This window comes from Macrobrachium nipponense, chromosome 37 (genome assembly GCF_015104395.2).
Source record: "Macrobrachium nipponense isolate FS-2020 chromosome 37, ASM1510439v2, whole genome shotgun sequence".
NCBI classification, from domain to species: domain Eukaryota; kingdom Metazoa; phylum Arthropoda; class Malacostraca; order Decapoda; family Palaemonidae; genus Macrobrachium; species Macrobrachium nipponense.
In genome coordinates this window covers 13,357,459-13,379,711 of record NC_061097.1, presented here as the reverse complement: position 1 = coordinate 13,379,711, position 22,253 = coordinate 13,357,459, and the positions used below count along the sequence as shown (strand labels likewise).

Below are 22,253 nucleotides of genomic sequence, written 5' to 3'. Positions count from 1 at the left end.
TCAACTAATTGAATAATAATACTGTAACTCTTACAGAGTGCACGAACAAAGAACAGACACATTTATTGAAACATAATATGTAAAATCCAGTTTCCGCTGATAAATTTCTTGTATTATCTGGAGATTCAGTCTGTGGAAGTCTCCTGTCAGGGATGTTTCCCATCAAACAGACTAACGGTAAGTATTATTTTTGTAAGCTAACTCCCATAGTCCTCATTATAGAGGGCTCCTGTACTTTCGACTGATAACTATGATGTAGCCTCTCTCTCCTTATTCATTTCATAATTGTGACCTTCAGGCTATAGCATTTAGCGTAAGTGATATCACTCTAGATTCCTCATCATCTTCATTATTATTAACGTTTTTACGTCAGATTTTCCCTTTATGGGGCAACAGATGTGGTGGATTCTCTCCACTCACTTTTGTCAGGGCCACTTTCCGTCTGAATTCCCAACTGGTCTAAATCTTCATCCATTTCCTTTCATTTTCAGCGCATTTATAATGATCTCGTCTTGCAACTTTTCCCATAGACTGGCCCTCTCTCCATTTCATCACTTGCCAGAACCATTCTAATCTGTTTTCAGCCTTAGACACCAGGGTTTTCAACAACTGCTTCATTTCTCATAATATGATCATGTCAGTGCCCTCAAGTCTTGAATCTCAGGCTTTCATAGTCAAACAGCTTTAAAATCTCTCGCGTCATAGTTTTTTCCTGTTTACTCAGGGGCTAGTCTACCTCTCATTCTCCTAAGGCTTCCCCTTCTACCACACCATGGTTCCCCTCCTCCCTTTCTTATAGATTTTGGCATTGTGAATCACTGACTCCAAGTACATATTGTAATAACGACCTTCTGAAACATGACCTGTTATATTTGCTACATAATACTGCATACACATATACACACGCAACGCCTTTCTTGACTTCTTCCTTTACTTGCTTTCTAGTTACCATAGAACTAATCTCACTTATTCTGATTTTCAAAAATACATGTTTCTGACTTTCACAGACCTCCTCCCTCCACCTCTGACTCCGTTGTTACCACAGGCCTTCTGCGTACTTCAGATCCCAAGGGCTTTGTTTTCTTTTATTTTGATATAAAAGAGAGGTGAATTAGTGCTGAACAGGAATATTTATTGTAAATCAATTTGACATGCCTCCACTCTCTTTACTCTAGATCTTGTCGTGTATCAGAGCTCTGTCTCTTGCTCAATGAACATTTCCTGTATTTTCGGCTTTCATAATGGGCATGTAATTGCCTGGTTGATAATATTTCAATTCCAGTCTTTTGACCTACAAAAATAAGATATACATATAGATTTTTTTTCCAGTTGGCCATAAATTAGCAATTCTCCAGAGTACATTCTACATTATATGAAGGGATAAACTTATTTAGCCATATTCATATTAAATGACTCATTTTTGTCATTTCTCTCACGATGAAATAATTAGTAGGCTACATTTATACAAAATTTTTGGGACTGGTGTAAAAAAAACAATTATCCATTTACAGTAAATTTTAAACAAGTAGCATTTAAGAGAAACAAAATTCAAATTTCTCCATAAAGATGCCAAATGTTAAATAGGAAATGCTGTGTTATTTTTTAAAGATGACTGCCTTGTTTGTAGAGATTAACAAACATAAGTTTGTTAATAAACAAAACCTTTTTATCAACCACTGATTAATGCGTACACTGATTTGCGTTAACTTTTTCCTGTCCATTGAAAGATAACATCAGAGTTCCTAGTCAGTCTTTCTTTGAGTATTTCAAAGTGTTATTTAACAACGGCCATAAGTTATATCCATAATAGAAAATGAAATAGTCTGTGCCAATGACAACATTCTGGCGTCAGTTTTGTTTGTGCAGAAAATATGTTTGATGTTCTTCAACGAAAATATCGGCAATAAAATGTCATGGAATTTGTGATTCTGATGAAATGCTTCTTTAGATGCAGTAAATTGTAGGAAACTTTATCGGTTATGCTTACGGTTTTCTTATGATTATATATATATATATATACACCGATCGATATTGAATTTTTTTACGCGGTAAAGGGCTTGTTTACGCATTTTTGCTTGAGTCAAAAAATAGAATTAATTGCTGCATATTTCCATAACTATAAAACTTGAAGGTTCAACTGATACACTACAATAATTAAGGACACACTAAAACAAATATGACAAAACATCATTTAAGATGTTTTAACGAATGGTTAATAAACGTTTTTGATAAATAACAGAGCCTTACAAAATGACGTCTGTCTCTGAAAAGGGTTAAGAATTTTGAAAAAAAAATCAAAGATCGAAATATTGATAATATAGCGTCATGAAAATCTGGTATAAGAACATCGGCAATCTGACAAATGTAGCCGTATGCAAATATATTAAAAGACAAAGATTCAGTTTCGTATAATTAACTGCATGTTTCATTTCTGTGACCAACCAAAGTTCGGAGACCAACACCAAGCCTCATATCCCCTTTCACACCTTAGTCACACCTGTGGGCATCCTTCAAGCAAGGTCCCGTGCTGGAATAAGGCCAGCTTAATCTAATCAAACCTCCAATGGCGTGTGACAGAAAGAAAATATTGAAACAACTGAACCTCTTATTCAAAACACGTACAATGTCCAACATGCAATTCGTTTTCATAGACCAAGCTTCCAACACCAATTACACAACGCATACGTACACACTTGCACACAAACGTTTAAGGGTTACAAGCCCTAAGGTGAGTTCTTGACAAGCACTCTCATGAGGTTTTAAAAGGTAATTGGCGAGGTCTTAGAGTCCTTGCCAGCCCTAGAAGGGTCTTTAAAAGCTCAGAACACAGTGAGATCTTAAATTCTACAAAGGGAGAGGTCGTAAAAGACTAACGCTAAGCCCCTGAAGCCCGAAGGTTAGACTGCCCATGTGGGGATTATAAAAAAAATCCAAGGCTGAGACTTAGCTCAAGGGTGAATTATTTATCATAAGTCCATCGATATGTCACTTTTAATGCCCAAAAAGCCCAAGGGTGAGTCTGTAAATTCCCAATGGTCAAACTCCAAAACTCAAAGCATGTGGTACTGACAACGAAGGTGTAGGTTTCATAAGCCCAGGAGGGAAGACCGCATACCCTGGGAGCACAGCTATGATGCCCACAGTACAAGAAGAAGAAAAACCAAGGTGGGAGGATGGAGCTCACAACATCAAAGCAAATTTGAGCAATTACCCAACACTTCGATATTACAAACAGAGAGGCCAACACTTCCCTGTAGTACGCAAGGCTTCCGAAATTGTCTACATAGATAACAAAAAGTAGTCACTCAGAAAGCCTCCCTATGATATACAGTTGTGCGGTGATAAAACGCTGGAACTTTCATGAAATTAAAAAAGGAGCATGGATGATGGAATGAGCACTGGTATATCAAGTGTGATATGTGCACGATGAGACGAGGTTTATCATTATACAGGCATCATTAGGTCTCACTGAAGCATTTCTTGAATTTCACCACATTATCTATATAAATACACCACACTTTTCAGCACATGAACGTGGAAACGTTTGTCAGTGACTGCCTATTCACAAAGATTCGCGGAGATATATTCCGTTGTGTTAGTTCACACCTAATGGAAGGTTTCCAAAGAAAAGGAAAAAGAAAAAAAAATGAAATAATAATGATGATGATGATAATACATTACTGGCAATGTCACTAATAAAGCACCGGGTTTAAAGTTATGGTCCACAAGGATATCTGTGATTGACACCACATCACACACCGAACATGTACACTGGTAGAAAGAACACTTGATTGATTCCTCGGGTGGTGCGACATCAAACGTTGACCACCGAGTCCCGCTTGCCTGGTTCGAGGCCAAGAGCCGAGGCCTGGTCCTTCCCTGATTCCTTCAGCTTCTCCTGCATCTGGCTGAGCATTTCCTGCATCCGTCGGATCTGAGGACAATAGTGTGCAAGTCATTTTAAGTTCAATGCACAGAAACAAAACTGTCAAACAAAGTACAGGTACAACAATGGATCATGACTTTGAAAGTAGGTATATTCTAATACATGAATCATCAATTACACTACAGATACAATAAAAAAACAATAAACATTCGTTCAAGAGATTATGAGGACATGAAACTTTTCGATTATGAACTACCTTTGACCAAAACAATATCGCCTTTTACCATAACAAATAAGGACGAAAGAATTGTTATTTTCGACCATACAAGTTGCTTTGAATACTCCACAAGCATAAAAATGAAAAACGAAATATCTGACTTATTAAAATGCAGATATGGAAATGAAAGTTAGAATTAAAGCATTTTGTTTGGAGAAAAGGGATGGCCGTTAATAAGCACATTTTGGATGGAAACGAAGGCATAAGGGAGAAAAGAAATTTTTATTTTCGTGGTCATATAATTTCAATGGAGGACACAACAATTTCGGCCGAGGGCTCAAAAACTAGAGGGTTCATGACAACACGAAAGAGCCAAAGAGAGGGAACAATAAATTTCATAGAGAAAACAAGGGAAGAAATCTTTTATGGAAACAAAATGGAAGATTACCTATTTACTGACATATAAGAATGTAGCGCAACAAAACCAAAGCCATTATATATATACATATGTATATATATATATATATATATATATATATATATATATATATATATATATATATATATGAAACAATTGAGATGCTAAGTGATTTTGTCTCATTAGCAAGACATTGCTGTAACCATGTCTTGGTAATAAGACGAAAGCGCTTACCATCTCAATCGTTTCACTTTCTCCTTCGTGGCTGTAACTTTGTTCGTATAATCATCACGTTTTTACCTTTTTGTGATTATATATATATATATATATATATATATATATATATATATATATATATATGTGTGTGTGTGTGTGTGTGTGTGTGTGTGTGTGTGTGTGTGTGTGTATAACATAAACTTTACCTCCTCATCTTTTTGTTGTAACAATTTATCAGCATCTCCGACGTGGTCGAAATTGGCTGCGCTCTCTCGTTTCAATTTGTTTCTCTCTTTCATTGCTACCTGCTGAAATTCAGAAGAAAAGAGCAGATAAGCAAATTGGTTACACACTCCGCAACCCGGTTCAGTTGTATCAGATTTGTTCTAATCTCTACACGGAGTTTTTCTATCCTTATTCTATTCTTCCAGCAGTCGTTTATAAAGGAACTTTGCAAACGACGAAGAAAATACATATGCTTGAAAATTATATTCAGTCACATATCTCAAGAGATAGATCCACAAAGAATGTAAAAAAAAAATGAAGACTATCAAACTATCAATATCATAACATTGACACCATAACAAGCAATACAGTACATGGATCTGGTGTGGCAGCTCACATTTTCACTGAATTTTGTATACTTCCTATACATGACTAAAAAGTAAAAGTGGTATTCTGAGGAAGAGGGAAACCTAGAATTATTGTGCTTTCTTCCGGCAGCTGCTAAATCACAGCGAGAAATTTCTTTTAACCGCGTCGCTTGCAGACGACAACGCTACCATAATTGCCTGTTTTGTACTTCGCCATAGTCTAACGCTTCACACCCAACCATGTAATTTTCTTACCACATAGAACAGTGACTTAAATCATACGTAAACATTTGCTGAATAGCCAACATTTCGAGCAACACAAATCATGTATACTCTGACCTGCATTTGCGAGATGCACTGAGCACGGAAGTTTTCGTAATGGATATCTTGTGTGACTTCTTTCATGTCCTGCATGTGCGTTGAGATGAGCATCGTGCGAAGTTTCACGAAGTCGCAGTGCGCAGAGTTCTCCACTGGAAAGAAAGAAGAAGGCTTAGGAGAGACGTTCCTGCGACCAGTGGCGGATCTAGAAGTCTTTCTTTGCGGGGGCGGGGACTACTTAGGATTATCTCACACACACACACACACACACACACACACACACACACACACACATATATATATATATATATATATATATATATATATATATATATATATATATGTGTGTGTGTGTGTGTGTGTGTGTGTGTAACATGTACACACATACGGTACATATATATATATCTATATTTATATACGTATGCACACACATACACAAACAGTAGTAGTTGTTGGTGTGTTGTTTTTGTTGTTAAAATAATCATTAACTAAAAAAAATTTCCTACTAATAATGATTTATTGAAACTAAGACAACAATGTTCTATTATTCATATCCAAAAAGGGGCCGGCAAGTGACCTAGTGGCGCCACCCCCCCCCCCCCCCCCCCCCGCCTTACATCCGCCACTGCCTGTGGCGTCCATGAGTGTTAAAGCAGTAACCTTGACTGTCAAATAAAACACATGAGAGTCAAGAGCCTCAGCGGCGTAGTTGATATGGTATTAGCGTTCCACCTCGGTGGTCGCGGGTTCGATTCTCGGCCATTCCGTTGAGGAGTGAGAGATGTGTATTTCTGGTGATAGAAGTTCACTCTCGACGTGGTTCGGAAGTCACGTAAAGCCGTTGGTCCCGTTGCTGAATAACCACTGGTTCCATGCAACGTATAAGCACCATACAAAATACATGAAAGTCAAATATTAATGATAATGAATCTGTTTAATTACTGAAATACTAGTATGAATTCACATTTAGCGCCATCTTGACATCAACGTGATAACAGCTTTACTAAAGTACCGCCAAGAAGCTCATTATATTAATCATATACTGATATGAAAAATTTAACTACGTACTTGTTAAAAGTAGCCATTTGCATACTACTCTTTTAGGTGCATAAAATTACTTGAAAAATGACTGCCAATAAACTGGCACGTACCCAGAGTTTTTAGAGGTGTGGGGGGGGGGGGGGGTGGGGGGGGGGGGGGGGGACGAGCGGTTTTTTTTTTTTCCCAAACTGGACCTTTTCTTCTATAAATATCATTGCATATATAGGTATTTCATATGGTGGCCTATATCGTATTCCTATTATCACTCTTGTATTTCCTACTACTAAAGAATTATGTTAATGTTTAATAACAAAATTAAAAAAAAAATCCCAAGAAAGCAAAAGATTGTTATTTATTACTTTGTAAGTACAGTTCAATGAAAAGGATAGTCGCAGAAATATCGACTTCCAGATTTTTTTTGTTCGTTTGAACCCCCTCCTCTCGGTACAGGCCTGATAAATATTCAATACTGATATCTATACAGTTACAGAATCACAGATCTAATTAGACAGTTTATTAGGATGTCTGAAGTTCTCATCATTCATTGCACAGAAAAGCCACTCCATTTCCGATGACAGTTGCCATTCTTTGCCATTTTCGATAAAACCAAAATAATACTGTTTTGCGACAACAAAACTGAAAAAATTGATACGATCTCAGCTCAGTAGAGTGCAGTCCTTAAGTGAGTGAAATAATATTTTACAAACAGGATCCTTTTTTACTGAATAAAATGAGTACAGAGTAAATTCTTCTTCACTTTACAAAACAACATACTGAAATAATGAAAAAAAAATTATTTTTCCATTTTCAAATTTTGTTGTAAAATCTGTTTTTATTTTACCCAATTATAAAAATCTTGTTTAACATAGGGAATAAATTAAAAATCACAATGCGTTGAAACTACCATAAAACTAAAGCTAATTATATTACCACCAACGAAAGCATTTTCTAAACATAATCCATCTAATTTATATCAGGATTTGGCAACTCTTCGAAAATGATCATCATACTGAACATCTAGCTCGAAAGACACGATCCAGCCCCAACCTCGGCGACATAATCACAGAAAGAGACAGACCATCGTCGGCACAACTGACCTTCAACAATGCCCCATGGGTACTGCCGCCCTCTCATCTTCTTCCCAGCGACTTCTATGATGCAGTTTGAGCCTATCACAGCAAAGGGTATCGAGGCCTTCAGCTCGCGGTCTTGTTGCTTGAAATCTTCGTCCTCGTCTGAATCACATTCGGGAAACTGGTAAATCTGTTGGGGAAAACAAAACGCTATATTCCTAATCGAGTCAATCATTGAGCTGATCTCTCTTATTTGACAAGTTTGTTCATTTAAGTAACTTTAAGATGATGTGTCAAAAATACCAGCACGAGTATCATGCTTCCCTGCTATTTATTAGCCTTACCACCGATTTATATGTCTCATTAATATTACGAAGACATTTACATGATTTTGCTCCGTATCAGACACAATTCTCTAAAACTGCACCAAAGCCTTCGTCTTGAGAAGGAATCGAGTATGTGAGGTTAGTCATCAAAAGTCTGAACAGAAAATGCTTCAAATGTAAGATTAAAATGGAAGAATTTCTCAATATCTTTGCTTAGAACAAAAAATCAGGAGTATCCTGTTGTAAGATCAAAATAAGGATATGATTATTTTCACTATGCAATGTATGCAATCTTGATGTCTGACATGAATTGATTTCTCAAGTCATTAAAAGTAATACACCAAGTTAAGAGGGTTGGCTTGAATCCGCTGTTTTGACGTCATATCAGATTGGCTGGATTTAAAAGTGAGAGAAGAAGTCTGATATTCCTCTGGAGACGACTTTACTACTAACACATACGATTTTAATAAACTAATATTCGACCACAAATAAAAGTTAGCAAGACTAATCTTTGTATTTCTGATGTGATTTTGCAGGGGAGTATAGACCGGCAGCCCGGACCATTGAGATACAACGAACGAGATACCGACTGTAACCCCTACCGGTATTTAGGAGTAGACTTGTAAACTGTGAAACTGACCGTCTGCCGAAAATATATGGGTGGCTTACTTAACAAGCACCACTAATTGCTCGTTAGATTTTGGGTCTAGATCCAATATATGAGATACCAGATGAAACTAATTTATAATATATCTACAGACTCTACTGATTATAGAATGACCCGTGACAGACATTTTGGAGGGTGGGTTCCCCTGACAGACGCACTGAAAAGGGGGTGTTAATTGGATCTAGATCCAACTTAGGAGATACCGAGTAAAATTTACACTACAATAGCACTGCACATCCTAGAATACTGTGGTGGTAATGACAGACGTTTTAGTGGGTGGTTACCCCCTGACAGACGCCCCACAGCGAGTGGGGAGGGGGAGAAAGGATCTGCATCCAACATTGGAGATACCAAGTAAAATTTGTACTACAATTGCACTGCACATCCTAGAATGCTGTGATGGTAATGCCAGACATTTTAGTGGGTGGTTACCCCCTGACAGGCACCCCACAACGAGTGGGGAGGGGGAGGTGGAGACAGGATCTGCATCTAACATGGAGATACCAAGTAAAATCTGGACTACAATAGTTCTGCACATCCTAGAGTACTGTGGTGGTAATAGCAGACATTTTAGTGGGTAGTTACCCCCTGAGAGACACCCCACAACGAGTTGGGGGGCAAGGGGGAAGGGGAGAGGGAGACAGGATCTCCATTCAACATCGGAGACACCAAGTAAAATTTGTACTACAATAGCACTTGCACATCCTAGAATGCTGTGATGGTAATACCAGACATATTAGTGGGTGGTTACCCCCTGACAGACACCCCACAATGAGTGGGGGGGAGGGGGAGACAGGAACTGCATCCAACATTGGAGATACCAATGTTGGATGCAGATATTTAATAAAGATTTTTATCCTTTCTATATCCTTTGTATTTATCTAACACAGTGTTTCCCAATCTTTGACACTTTGAGGAACCCCTGAGACAATTTTCCTCATCCCAAGGAACCCCAATACACACACACACACACACACACACACGATTATATAATATATATATATATATATATATATATACTAATATATATACATATATCTATATATATATATATATATGTATACATATATATACATATACATCCTATTGGTAAACTTTAAAGTCATGTTGAGTATGCCAACTTACCCCTGTAGCCAACTAGCCCTGGGCTCCCCTACTATAATTGAAGTCAGTTGCTTGCTTGACAAAATGATAATATGTAAGCATTTGTATTAATTACCTTTAGTGAAACAGAGGGAAAAAATCTTTCACGATATGTTATGATAAAATTAATTATAGGACTACGATTTCTCACGCCATGTTCAACGAAAAATATATACTTATAAATAACAAATAATTAAATAAAACATGAATTCTTACGGAACACCTGGCGATCGTTCACGGAACCCCGGTTGACGATGGCTGATCTAACACAAAAATAATTTATTTGTTTCATATAAATAACAGTCATCTGTAGGCCCATAATAATTCAGTCATATTATTATTTTGTCAAGCAAGCAACTGACTTCAATTATAGTAGGGGAGCCCAGGGCTAGTTGGCTACAGGGGTAAGTTGGCATACTCAACACTGACTTTAAGTTTACCAATAGGATGACTCTAATACATATACTGTGTAATTGCCACGTGGTTCCTCAATTACCAGCAAAATTCTATAGAGATAGAACGTAGGAGCTCGAATTTATGAGACAATTTTTTATTTTGATGGTAGTAAGTAAATATTTTAATCTTTCTGTTATTTGCTATAACATCTATACATTCATAAAGATTAGTTTTCAATGATAGCATAGTTTTCCTTATGGTTTTTGTACCAAATGGTAGGGATGGGCAAGTTGGCTCAAAATAAATGGGGCAAGTTGGCACACGTTATTTGATAACAATAGTAAGCCTATTTATTTATATAATTTACGTTTTGTTTCTGGATTTTTGGAAGGATAATGAGATTAGTGTCCTATCATTTCCTCCACATTGTTCTCACAAGTTGCAGCCCCTGGATTTTAGTGTTTATAGACATCTGAAGAAATGTGTTAACAGGGCATGTGATTCGTGGATGACTGGTAATCCAGGATCAAGTATGCCCATCTGTGACATTCCTGGTAAAGTTTCCTCGGCTTTACCTCTAGCTGTCACTTATTCTGATGTTTTCAATTGGTTTAGGATTGATGGAATTTCAACTTTGAATTACAGACTATTTCAAGATTTTGATTTTACGGGTGGTTATGTAACAGATTGAGAGATGTCCGAAAAGACACATGGGCTTCAGATCAGTCATCAGCGTAATACAGAGTTTAAGAACTGCTCTTGTTGATCCAGAAGAAAGCTCCTGGTAAGCTAGGAGACGTGTGGGTCCAGTGCAGGGCATGTAACATGTGGGAGCATGAAGACTATGACGAGGATTTATTTCACACCTACCACAATTACAACTAGATGATGATCTGAAGTAATACTAATGCCTTATATTTTGTATCTTGGAAATTCAGAGGGTATTTTTGCTATTTGATTTAAATGCAATGTAGTAATTTTCTTTTAATTATCAATGTGCAAACTTACCCCATAATGTGTGCCAACTTACCCCGTGGGGCAAGTGGCACGAAAAGTTATTTTTTTCTAAAGCTTATTGTTATCTTATGTTGAAAGCAAACAACAATTATTTTGCTCTATGATAAAGACGAATGTTAATATTTTTCAATGATGGTAAGAATTTTGCAAAAAGTTTATTTTATATTCGCAATAACCAAAATTGTAAAATGTGTGCCAACTAGCCCCGGTCTCCCCTACTCGCTTTAGCTTTGTTTACGATATGAAAATTAATGTAGCGGTGGTTGGAAGACTGACACTATAAAGTAGCATATAAGTTCTTATCATTATTAGAGTTATTGCTGTAAAATGTCTATGTACATAACATTTGTTAAATAGTTACGCACCCATTAAATAGATAGTAATACATATGTAATATATACGCTATAGTCAGGGTACAGATCGTAATAATTGTGCTACAGCCTACTCGGTTTGTTTTATCGAAGCAGGACTACCTTCTTTTGGTTTCAACTGACTTTCATGCTAATGAAATCATGGATACATTTTTGTATTATCAGTTTTATGATTGAATATTGTTGTTACTATAGTCGATTTTTTTCGGCTGGTGTAAAATTCGTCAGACATAATACACCTGGCTGAGAAAGGACACAGAAGATCCCTGTTTTTCAAACAATTTCTCTACACACCAAGTTATTTCGAACATTTCCATTCTCCCAAGAAGATTATGTATAAATACAAGAGAAAACTAGACCAAAAAAAAAATAATAATAATCGCCTTGCATAAATGTAAAGAAAACAAGAGAAATGAAAAATTAGTGCGATTGTCAATTTTTTCTATTGTTAATGTTTAATGAGTCAGTGTTCAGCGAATTATTAGGGTTTAGTGAGTATGCGTTTAGTGAATGTTTATGAGTAAGTGTTTGATGAATGTTTAGGGTTTAGTGACTGTTTAATGTGTCAGTTTTCAGTGAATGTTTACTGAGTCTTTAGGGTTTAGTGAATGTTTTGTGAATGTTATTGAATGTTTATTGTGTAAGTATTCAGTGAATGTTTTGTCTTAAGGGTTTTAGTAAATGTTTTGTGAATGTTAAGTGAACGTTTAGTGAATGTCTTGTGAATGGTAGTGTTTAGTGAATATTTAGTGTGTAAGTATTCAGTGAGTGTTTAGGGTTTTAGTGAAAGTTTTGCGAATTTTAAGTGAGCGTTTAGTGAATGTGTTGTGAATGTTAGTGTTTAGCAAATGTTTAGTATGTAAGTGTTTATTAAGTTTTTAATGAGTGGATGTTCATTCACTGTTTAGTATTTAATAAGTATTTAGGGTTTGGTAAGCTAGTATTTAATGAGTGCTTGGGGTTTAGTGAATGTTTAGTGTTTAATTAATGTTTAGGATTAAGTGAGTGTTTAATGAATGTTTACTGAGTGTTTGGGGTATAATGAATATTTAGTAAATTTAGTATTTCAAGTGTTTAGATTTAGTATATAGTGAGTGCCTAGTGAGTGTTGGGTATTCAGAGTGTTTTGTGTTATTGAGAGTGTGTGTGAGTGTATGTTAAGTGTGTGTGTGTGTGTGTGTGTATAGTGAATGTATGCAAGTATGAGTGCTTACTGAGTAAGTGCATTGTGAGTGTTGGTGGTAAGTGATTGTACATTACTGTTTAGTTAGTGCTTCGCTACCATATGCAAAGAAAGTCCTGTATTTACACAGGAACCATTTATGATTGACACTGCTTAGATCCAAGAGCAGATGCTTAGGCCTGACCACAATGGTTGGAGTGCTTAGGTGTGTTTTCGTAAGGTAATTTTTCTCTGTGAAATTGGGTCGAATAATAATAATAATAATAATAATAATAATAATAATAATAATAATAATAATAATAATTAAAAAAGTAATAGTAATAAAATATAGTACTAAGAGCTGGACCGAGACCTTTCAATATGGCATTCCGAAGTCACTCTCGGCAGGGAGATCGCTACTCCAGTGATTGACGCCCTATGCCTTGCACAAAGCTGACATATTTGCACATTCGGTTGTCAAATTTTTATGACTGTTGGAGACGCATTATAAATCATATTAACAATGGTAAATGCATTGAACAGACGTGAAGATATAATATGATGTTAGTGCCTGTCTACTGGATATAATGAACAAATAAATAAAAAAATATTACTAAGGAGAGAATTAGCCGAATAATGGTCGTCAAAGCCAGCATCGATAGAATGTATTGAAACACATTACATAGGCTGCCTGTGGTGCGTGCCGGCGGGAAGTTAAGAGACAAACGCACTCGGCTGGCTTTAAACATCAAACTGTGTATCATTTTTATTTAGTTTAGAGTTTTCTTCCCTGAATATATATGGTACCTGATACTTGGTGATAGTGTACAGATCAATTTGAGTGAGGCAGCCGAAAATAAGTGGACTATTAGATAACTGACATGATATTATAGGCCAACTTAATTTGGGAGTCAGGAGCTCCAAGTTGTATGATCGTCAACTTCGGGAGGGGGAATAAAATGGGGGAAAATGTTTTAATCTTTATAGTTAGCTTATCCTGAACAATTCATTCACATTTCCGTTTCCAGTAATAATTTGTGTTGTAATACATCATCTCTGTGAATGTGCGGGTGTTAAAACGGCTCTTTATGATGGGACTTTGGTCTTAATATCAATCGAACTCCCATATCCGATAAAAATATCATTTCATCCACACGAACCAACAGCAACTAAAGAACAATTCATTTATGGTAAGACACGTTAGGCTACGAACCTCGACATGGCTGCAGTGTCCTAACTATAGGCAAGAAAAGAAAATGACCAAAGACGCTATTAAAGCGAGAATAATTATCTTATATTTCTTTTTTTAGAGGAACTGAGAGTGGCACCATATGACTGGTTTAATTATTGGCACCATAAGACTGGTTTACTTATTCAAAAATGGCTCAGCACACATACTTGTAGCTGTTGCCACTTGTGACCCCCTCCCATTCAGATAAAATACTTTGTGTGAAGTAACAACTCCAAACCAAAGGATAGTGCTAATATTTTATATATGAATATAAATAATAATATATATATATATATATATAAAATACACACACACACACATATATATATATATATATATATATATATATATATATATGTGTGTGTGTGTGTGTGTGTGTGTGTGTGTGTGTGTGTGTGTGTGTGTGTGTGAAACTATAGAAAGTAGACCAAGCCTAGGAAGTATCACACATAGTATTATAGAGATGTGATGGAATTAATGAAGGGAAATATTCCATACTTCAATAGGAATTTTAAAAAATAACATCACAATATTTCTTGAATTTTTTGCCTTTTACATTTTATATCAGGCTCACGATTTTCAGATACTTACCATATTTCTAATATTAATATTGCCTATGATAGATTTTGAAATATTTCAAGGTGTCCCACCTCTCCCTTTCAATCGTAGGTTATGTCTGTGAAAGGGTAACCACCCACTAAAATGTCTGGCATTACCATCACAGCATTCAAGGATATGAAGTGTTATTGTGGTACAAATTTTACTTTATATCTCCAATGTTGGATGCAGATCCTGTCTCCCCCTCCCCACTCGTTGTGGGGTGCCTGTCAGGGGGTAACCACCCACTAAAATGTCTGGCATTACCATCACAGCATTCTAGGATGTGCAGTGCAATTGTAGTACAAATTTTACTTGGTATCTCCAATGTTGGATGCAGATCCTTTCTCCCCCTCCACACTCGCTGTGGGGCGTCTGTCAGGGGGTAACCACCCACTAAAACGTCTGTCATTACCACCACAGTATTCTAGGATGTGCAGTGCTATTGTAGTGTAAATTTTACTCGGTATCTCCTAAGTTGGATCTAGATCCAATTACCCCCCTTTTCAGTGCGTCTGTCAGGGGAACCCACCCTCCAAAATGTCTGTCACGGGTCATTCTATAATCAGTAGAGTCTGCAGATATATTATATTAGTTTCATCTGGTATCTCATATATTGGATCTAGACCCAAAATCTAACGAGCAATTAGTGGTGCTTGTTAAGTAAGCCACCCATATATTTTCGGCAGACGGCCAGTTTCACAGTTTACAAGTCTACTCCTAAATACCAGTAGGGGTTACAGTCGGTATCTCGTTCGTTGTATCTCAACGGTTCGGGCTGCCGCTCTAGTACATTGGCTCCAGTAAAAGAAGCCAGATCTCCTACTAAAATAAAGAAGAAGAAGAAGACTTGACTAGTGGGGCGAAAGAAAGACAGACTCTCCACGATTGAAAGGTGGCAGTAGGCCATACCAACCTTAACTTTATTTTCCTCTATATCATTGAGGATGTTGGCCTTGAGCTTCTTAATTTCGGATTTGGTTAAGGTGTCCGCTTTGGCTATGACAGGCACGATGTTCACCTTCCGGTGCAACCGCTTCATGAATTCCACGTCGAGTTGTCGCAGCCTGGAATAAATCAGTTTCGAGGTAAACATCAATACGCTTCCAAGGCAACATGCAAACGCACCTGCATGCACATTCAGATCCATTTATAACCTACATAGACACATATACACATTTTATATATATATATATTATATATATATATATATATATATTAATTACATTTATATATTATATATCTATCTCTATATATTTATATATATAATATAGATATATATATATATATATATATACTATATATATATATATACTTTTGCTTTATACACAGTCTAGCGCGTGATATTGAAGCATACAAACCGGCAATATCGATGAACAAATTTTCCTATAAGCAAGATTAAGGGGTGAATTACAAGCTAACCTAATGCTGCATAATAACAGTACCTTCTCGAACACCGAGTAAACAATTTGGGCCCAGGATTCAGTTAAAATAATGAAGGAAAATGCAGGTAAGCTTGGGAAACATGTTGGAAGATGATAATGGCGATCAGGCAGAAGCTATACGTGATCGGCACATGCGTGATAGAAAAGAAAGCATTTCGCTGTGATGATGATGATATCTATGATCATTCTTTAAAGGTAAGTGTCATTATCGCAGTCCTCCTCAGCCGTCAACTGAGGAAATGTAGCCGAATGCAGTCTTTTGACACATTTTAGTTGCCATTTTGGAAGGGGACCCCACACAAACATGTTTGGTGTTACCGCATGATTTAATGCGCAATAAATCTGTAAACATTTCCGAGGACTGCCCTTTCTGGAGTCTAGAGTCTAGACCTCGATGCAGTAGTAGTCGTTCCACGTTTATTTTCTTCAGTGGTGCAGGCACATTCTTGTAGTTTTTCAATTTACTAACGAAATCCAACTAAATGTTAGCCATAAAATCAAAGCATTTAATTATAGGAAATCATTTACACTCATAAAGCTCCAGGAATTTGCATCTTTGCAAGGTTTGGAAAGGCTTTCGGTGACTAAAAGGAAATTTCCAAGGAAGGTTTGAAAGCCTTGGAGAATTAACTGTATTTGGTTTAGGTGAAAGTGTTATTGATCTATGAAGATTCGTTCCCTTCATACTTGCATGCATCTTATCAGAAACTAAAGGGAGACTGTGTTTTATGAGGTGCATGTCACATTTCAAGGTTCTACCACTTTGTATTTATATGATTGGTATTTAAAATTTATATTATTATTGTTATTATTATTATTATTTCAGGAGATGAAACCTATTCACATGGAACAGTACGCCAAAGGGGCCAATGACTTGACATTCAAGCTTCCAAGAATGTTGTTTTCAACCTCTCTCTGCAGACCCCACACTGCACTAGTAACTGGTCATGATACTGAGCCTATGATTCTTTCATCGGCCTGGAGGAGACGCGAATCCGCCACATCTGAGTGGCACGTCACGACGCTACCTAACCACCATACCAGCGGACCTGCACACGAGAACTTCCTTTGATTTTGAAGACGCTTTGCATTGACGCATTTATTTAATAATGATGTTGGACAATTAATGAAGAGTGAGTATACCATGAATAAGATTATGGTCTCTATTTGGCAGCCGGCATTTCAGTTTTTACTCTTTATAAATAGTACACAGCGACAAGGTCGGACAAACGTGACATTTTCATTTATAACTGATCCTGCCTCTGCTGCAGACTGGGAAACAGAGAAATCTGGCCTTCAAGTCTCACTGTCTCTTCCATTCATGTTTATAGGTAGGCAGCTCACCTTTTCTCTCTCTATGAATATTACATTCACGATCAAACTGGTGGCTATTAATCCCCCCCCCCCCCCTCTCTCTCTCTCTCTCTCTCTCTCTCTCTCTCTCTCTCTCTCTCTCTCTCTCTCTCTCTCTCTCTATATATATATATATATATATATATATATAATATATATATATATATATATATATATATACAGTTATATATATATATATATAATATATATAATATATATATATATGTGTGTGTGTGTGTGTGTGTGTGTGTGTGTGTGTATGTGTGTTTATATATAGAAATAAGTTAATTATCCGTCTACTCTTCCTTTATACAGAGAGAAATCGATTATCAGAATCTCTCTCTCTCTCTCTCCACTATATCTATATATATATATATAGATATATATATATATATAGTATATATATATATATATATATATATATATATATATATATAATAACAGTCAATTTTCCGTCTACCCTTCCTTTACAGAGAGAAAACGATTATCTGCATCGTGACCATCTACTGCGTAGAACGAATTTCAACCGAGAATTCTGTTGCAAGTCTTTATTTTCATTTCCTCTCCTTCTGCTTCCAGCTTCTTTTTCCTTTTTACGATATTCCTCACAACGTTAACGTTTTTCCTTTCTCCTTTACCGCCATCGCATTTCTTTTATCGTAATTTCCTCTCCACTTCCATTCGTTTCCCTCTCTCTTCATTCTATTTTCCTCTTGGATTTCCTCCCTAAGCCTAATCAGTTTTCTCATGAATCAATGTCTCTCTCTTCCAGTCACACATTATCGTTCTTTCTATCATTTATCCTTCCTTCCCTTTCTCCTCGCAGAGTATTATTCTTTTCCTGCTCTGTCTCTTCCTTCATCTTCTCGTTGTCAACCTTATTCTCATCATGGTATTTAATCTCTGCTCTCCTTCCCATCTTATTCACCTCTTTTCCTACGGCTATTTCTTCCTGTCGTCATTACTGTTATCGAAGGAGTCTTGCTCCGTTTGCTTATCATTCTTATCCTAACTATTCTCGTTTGCTTATCATTCTTATCCTAACTATTCTCATTCAACCCCCTCTTTGTCCTGATAACTCACATTCTCCCTGTAGTTGCCTCTTCCTCCTCCATCTCCATCTCTTCCTCCTCCTCCTCCTCTCCTACCACCTCCTCTCTCTCCTCCTCCATCTCCATCTCTTCCTCCTCCTCCTCCATCTCCTACTCTACCTCCTCTTCAATCTCCTCCTCCTCCATCTCCATCTCTTCCTCCTCCTCCTCCATCTCCTACTCCTCCTCCTCCACTCCATCTCCTCCTCCTCTCCCTCTTCCTCCTCCTCCTTCTCCTCCACTTCTTTTCCTCCCTTCCCTTCTCCCATTTCACTCACCCGTGGCCATAAGGCGGAATGAAGTAGAGACAACAGTGCACTCTGTGGTCCTGGATGTTCTTCCGGTTGAGTCCAGATTCGTCCTGGAAAAATTTGTTGAACTGTTCATCGACGTACCGCTCGACGCTCTTCCAGCCTTCCTCGCAGTTCACGGCGTCTCCGAAGCCTGACCCACCGATTGAAAGAGAAAAAAACAGAAGGATATATTATTCATTGTCAAACTGATAATCATAAAGAAATATTGGTTTGCAAGGTGTGATAAATGACGCTTCTCCAACAATAAATGGAGGCATCATAGGTAGATATAAACAGATTACTTTTAGCACCATCGCTATTTTCAGTTAGTCTTGTCTGAAACAAGTATTCTTTCCGACTGTTAATTATGTCTCAGGTCATAGTTTTGCTCTTTAACATGTTACATTGAACTCTGAGCAATACTGGCAAAATAATGATATGCTTGTTAAACGTGACAACAATAGATGATGGAGTGATGGACGATAGTATGGAGGATAGTCAGGGAAATTGTTAACTTTCTGCAATTCTGAAGTAGCTATTATGAAAGCTGGAAGAAGTTCACAGTTATAAATGAGACAAAAAAAAAAAAAATAAAGGATTGTGGGAACTGTAAAGGGTGCGGAATTGAAGAAAGGGTCCGCGAAGGCTTGTGATATGTACAGGGATTTTTGAGCGACCGGTTTTTTAGAATTCGTAAGCAATGGTTTATAGAAAAAAAGATAAAGATATGGAGAGCAACTGCATGCATAATATAAGAGGCGTGATTTATAAGTTCCGATACTACCCCATTCAAAAGCAGAAACCGTACTTGATCAATAATTGGCTGCTGCTCCCAGTGCTTTTGCCATCATTGGAACAATTTCCAGGAACCCCCGTTCTGTGGCATGTTCAAGCACCATCTGCACTGTGGCAAAACAGTAACCCCTCAGCTTCAGTTTCATTAAAGGAAATGATGGGAAGTCGCGAGGACACCAATCCACCCGCTTACCTATACTGAATTTGACTCCCGGCAACTTCATCGTCTTTCGAAAGAAGTTCAAGCCGAGTGGTTGCCGTTTCGACGCTCTAGAGATCATGCACGAATCGCTGATTGTTCTTGACGTGTTCAAAGAATGGAACTTCCCGGGGGGAGCGTCCCGAGCGTGGCAAAGGAACTAGGAACGGCGTAAGAGGACTACTTTAAAGGGAGTGTCAGCTAAATTTAAATCAGATGTGATGGTCTGCTTTTTATAAGCGTGGCTTCGGCACACTCTGATGGCTTCTCGTACGTCGTACTAGAAGGTTCTTTCGTCAAACGAATCATTTGGTTCATCGATGGATCATAGTGTTCTGAGGTTATTCGACAATTCACGAAAAGGGCGCATGTTTCAAAAACAAAGAATTGCTGCGCTTTGTGAGTGGCACCAGTGTTAAGACGAAAGCTCATAAGTGTTGAAAAAGGGAAATGGTTCCTAAATATGGAGTTGAATAATGCTTTAAATGTTGCAGGTTTCTGGGTGCTGCTGGATATTCTTATATATATGAATATGGGGCGGATGAAGGGAAATTTTTCTTTCATAAGATATTCAATCTTGTTATCAGTCGAAGGAATGGCCTGGAACCTCCTCTTTAAGGGGAAACGGTTAGAAAGTGAAGGATTTTTCACCCACAATTGTTAGAATGACAGGAACGGAAGGTCTCGGAAGCGCCTTGTTATGTGAGTGGCGGAGGCATGAGGAGGAGGAGGAGGAGGAGGAGGAGGGGAGGAGGAGGAAAGGCCTCATCCTACAGGAACAGAGCGATGGTCAGTGCAAGACAACACTTGCGGATCCAAGTGGGGTGGTGGTGGGCGGGGCCATCTGGGCACTTGCTCCCTCATGAATTTTAATGATAAAATGATAATATTGAAGATTTAGATAATAATAACATGAATAAGGAAATTACAAAAGGGGAAAAAACCTATTATAGAAATGATGAAATTTTGAGAAAAGATTTAATTATAACAAGAATCATAATGATGATAATATATGTATGTATATATACTCATATATGTATACACACACACACACACACATATATATATATATATGTTGTGAGTGAGTGTGTGTGTGTTTGATTTTAAATCACGAAGAAATAAAAAACGTTATGATCATACGAATAAAGTCATAGCCACGAAGGGAAATTGAAACACTGGAGATGCTAAGTACTTTTTTTGTCTTATTACCAAGACATGTCTTGGTAGTAAAACGAAAGTACTTAGCATCTCCAGTGTTTCAGTTTTTCTTCGCGGCTGTAACTTTGTTCATATATATATTTAATATATATGTATATATGTGTGTGTGTGTTTATGTATAATATGAAAATTGGTGGCCCCCTCCCCCATGGAATTTTTATGGATCTGCTGGTGAAGACAGAGGCGAATGATGCGGAACATGTCAGGGAAAGTGTTCTTTCATGGTGTATGAAGTGGATGATGCTGCAGAAATCTGCTGCAATAGATATTCATTTCTGGTTCAGCAGCTGGAGGATGGATTCCTGCGGCTGCCATAAAGGCTATTGGCAAAGAAAGAACCTCTACAATTTCTCTCTGACTCACCTGGAGTATCGACAACTGTCAGTCTCAGTTTGACGCCTCTTTCCTCGATTTCTATAGTCTTTTTTTCTATGGCGACCGTCTTTTCCACCATCGCTGTATAGAAAGATGTGAAAATAATACAATTAAAAAAAGCAATGCTAGGAAATATATAAGTATAAAACATATATTATCTTCCAGTCAAAAACTGTTCATAAAAAAACTCTACATAGTTCTCAACATATAAAAGTCTTTCCCCTCAGAGACCAGCTTAATAGACCCACTACTTGGTTGTTAACCAAAGTTAGTTAAAATATTTGAAAAGGATCAATTTTAACAACAGAGCCTTTAAAACTAATTGTAAGAATCTTTGAGTGATTGACAGATTTATAGACTTTTAGTGTACATGCCAAGCACCGGGGTAATTAAGGCCATTTAGTTCTGAAACGGTAATTGACAGTGAAAAGGTTTGAAAGGTGGAACAGGAGGAAAACCTCGCATTTGGAACTATGAATCAATTGTTAGGAGAGCGTGGGCACTAAGATTGAAGACAGAGAATATGAATGGAGGTTCAGTAAAAGGAATGAAAGGGGGTTACAGCCAAGGGCCGGAGGGAGAATCTTTGAGGGAGACGACGGGCCAAATGTACCTAAGAGATCTGTCATCAAAAGTAGAATGTTTGAGAGAGAAATATAAACGTCATAATGAGCAAGAGCAGTAAAAGAATAATTGTGATACGTATATATATATATATATATATATATATATATATATATATATATATATAGTATATATATATATATATATATATATATATATATATATATATATATATATATATATAT

General features: G+C 37.2%; 1 protein-coding gene across 10 annotated transcripts in view; it reads right to left on the bottom strand.

Moving 5' to 3' along the window:
* Positions 1-518: 518 nt before the first annotated feature.
* Positions 519-22,253, bottom strand: part of LOC135209028 (septin-2-like) — a 205,222-nt gene continuing 183,487 nt past the window's right edge. For 9 of the 10 annotated variants that reach the window (XM_064241572.1, XM_064241564.1, XM_064241563.1 and 6 more), the window contains 7 exons: positions 21,433-21,525; positions 18,843-19,008; positions 15,592-15,742; positions 7,790-7,955; positions 5,670-5,803; positions 4,944-5,045; positions 519-3,934 (listed from right to left, as the gene is read on the bottom strand). In XM_064241572.1, coding sequence (XP_064097642.1) covers positions 3,815-3,934; positions 4,944-5,045; positions 5,670-5,803; positions 7,790-7,955; positions 15,592-15,742; positions 18,843-19,008; positions 21,433-21,525 — 932 coding nt within the window. In that variant the 3' untranslated portion in view covers positions 519-3,814. The remainder of the gene's footprint in view (positions 3,935-4,943; positions 5,046-5,669; positions 5,804-7,789; positions 7,956-15,591; positions 15,743-18,842; positions 19,009-21,432; positions 21,526-22,253) is intronic. The other variant, XM_064241569.1, reaches the window with a different exon arrangement.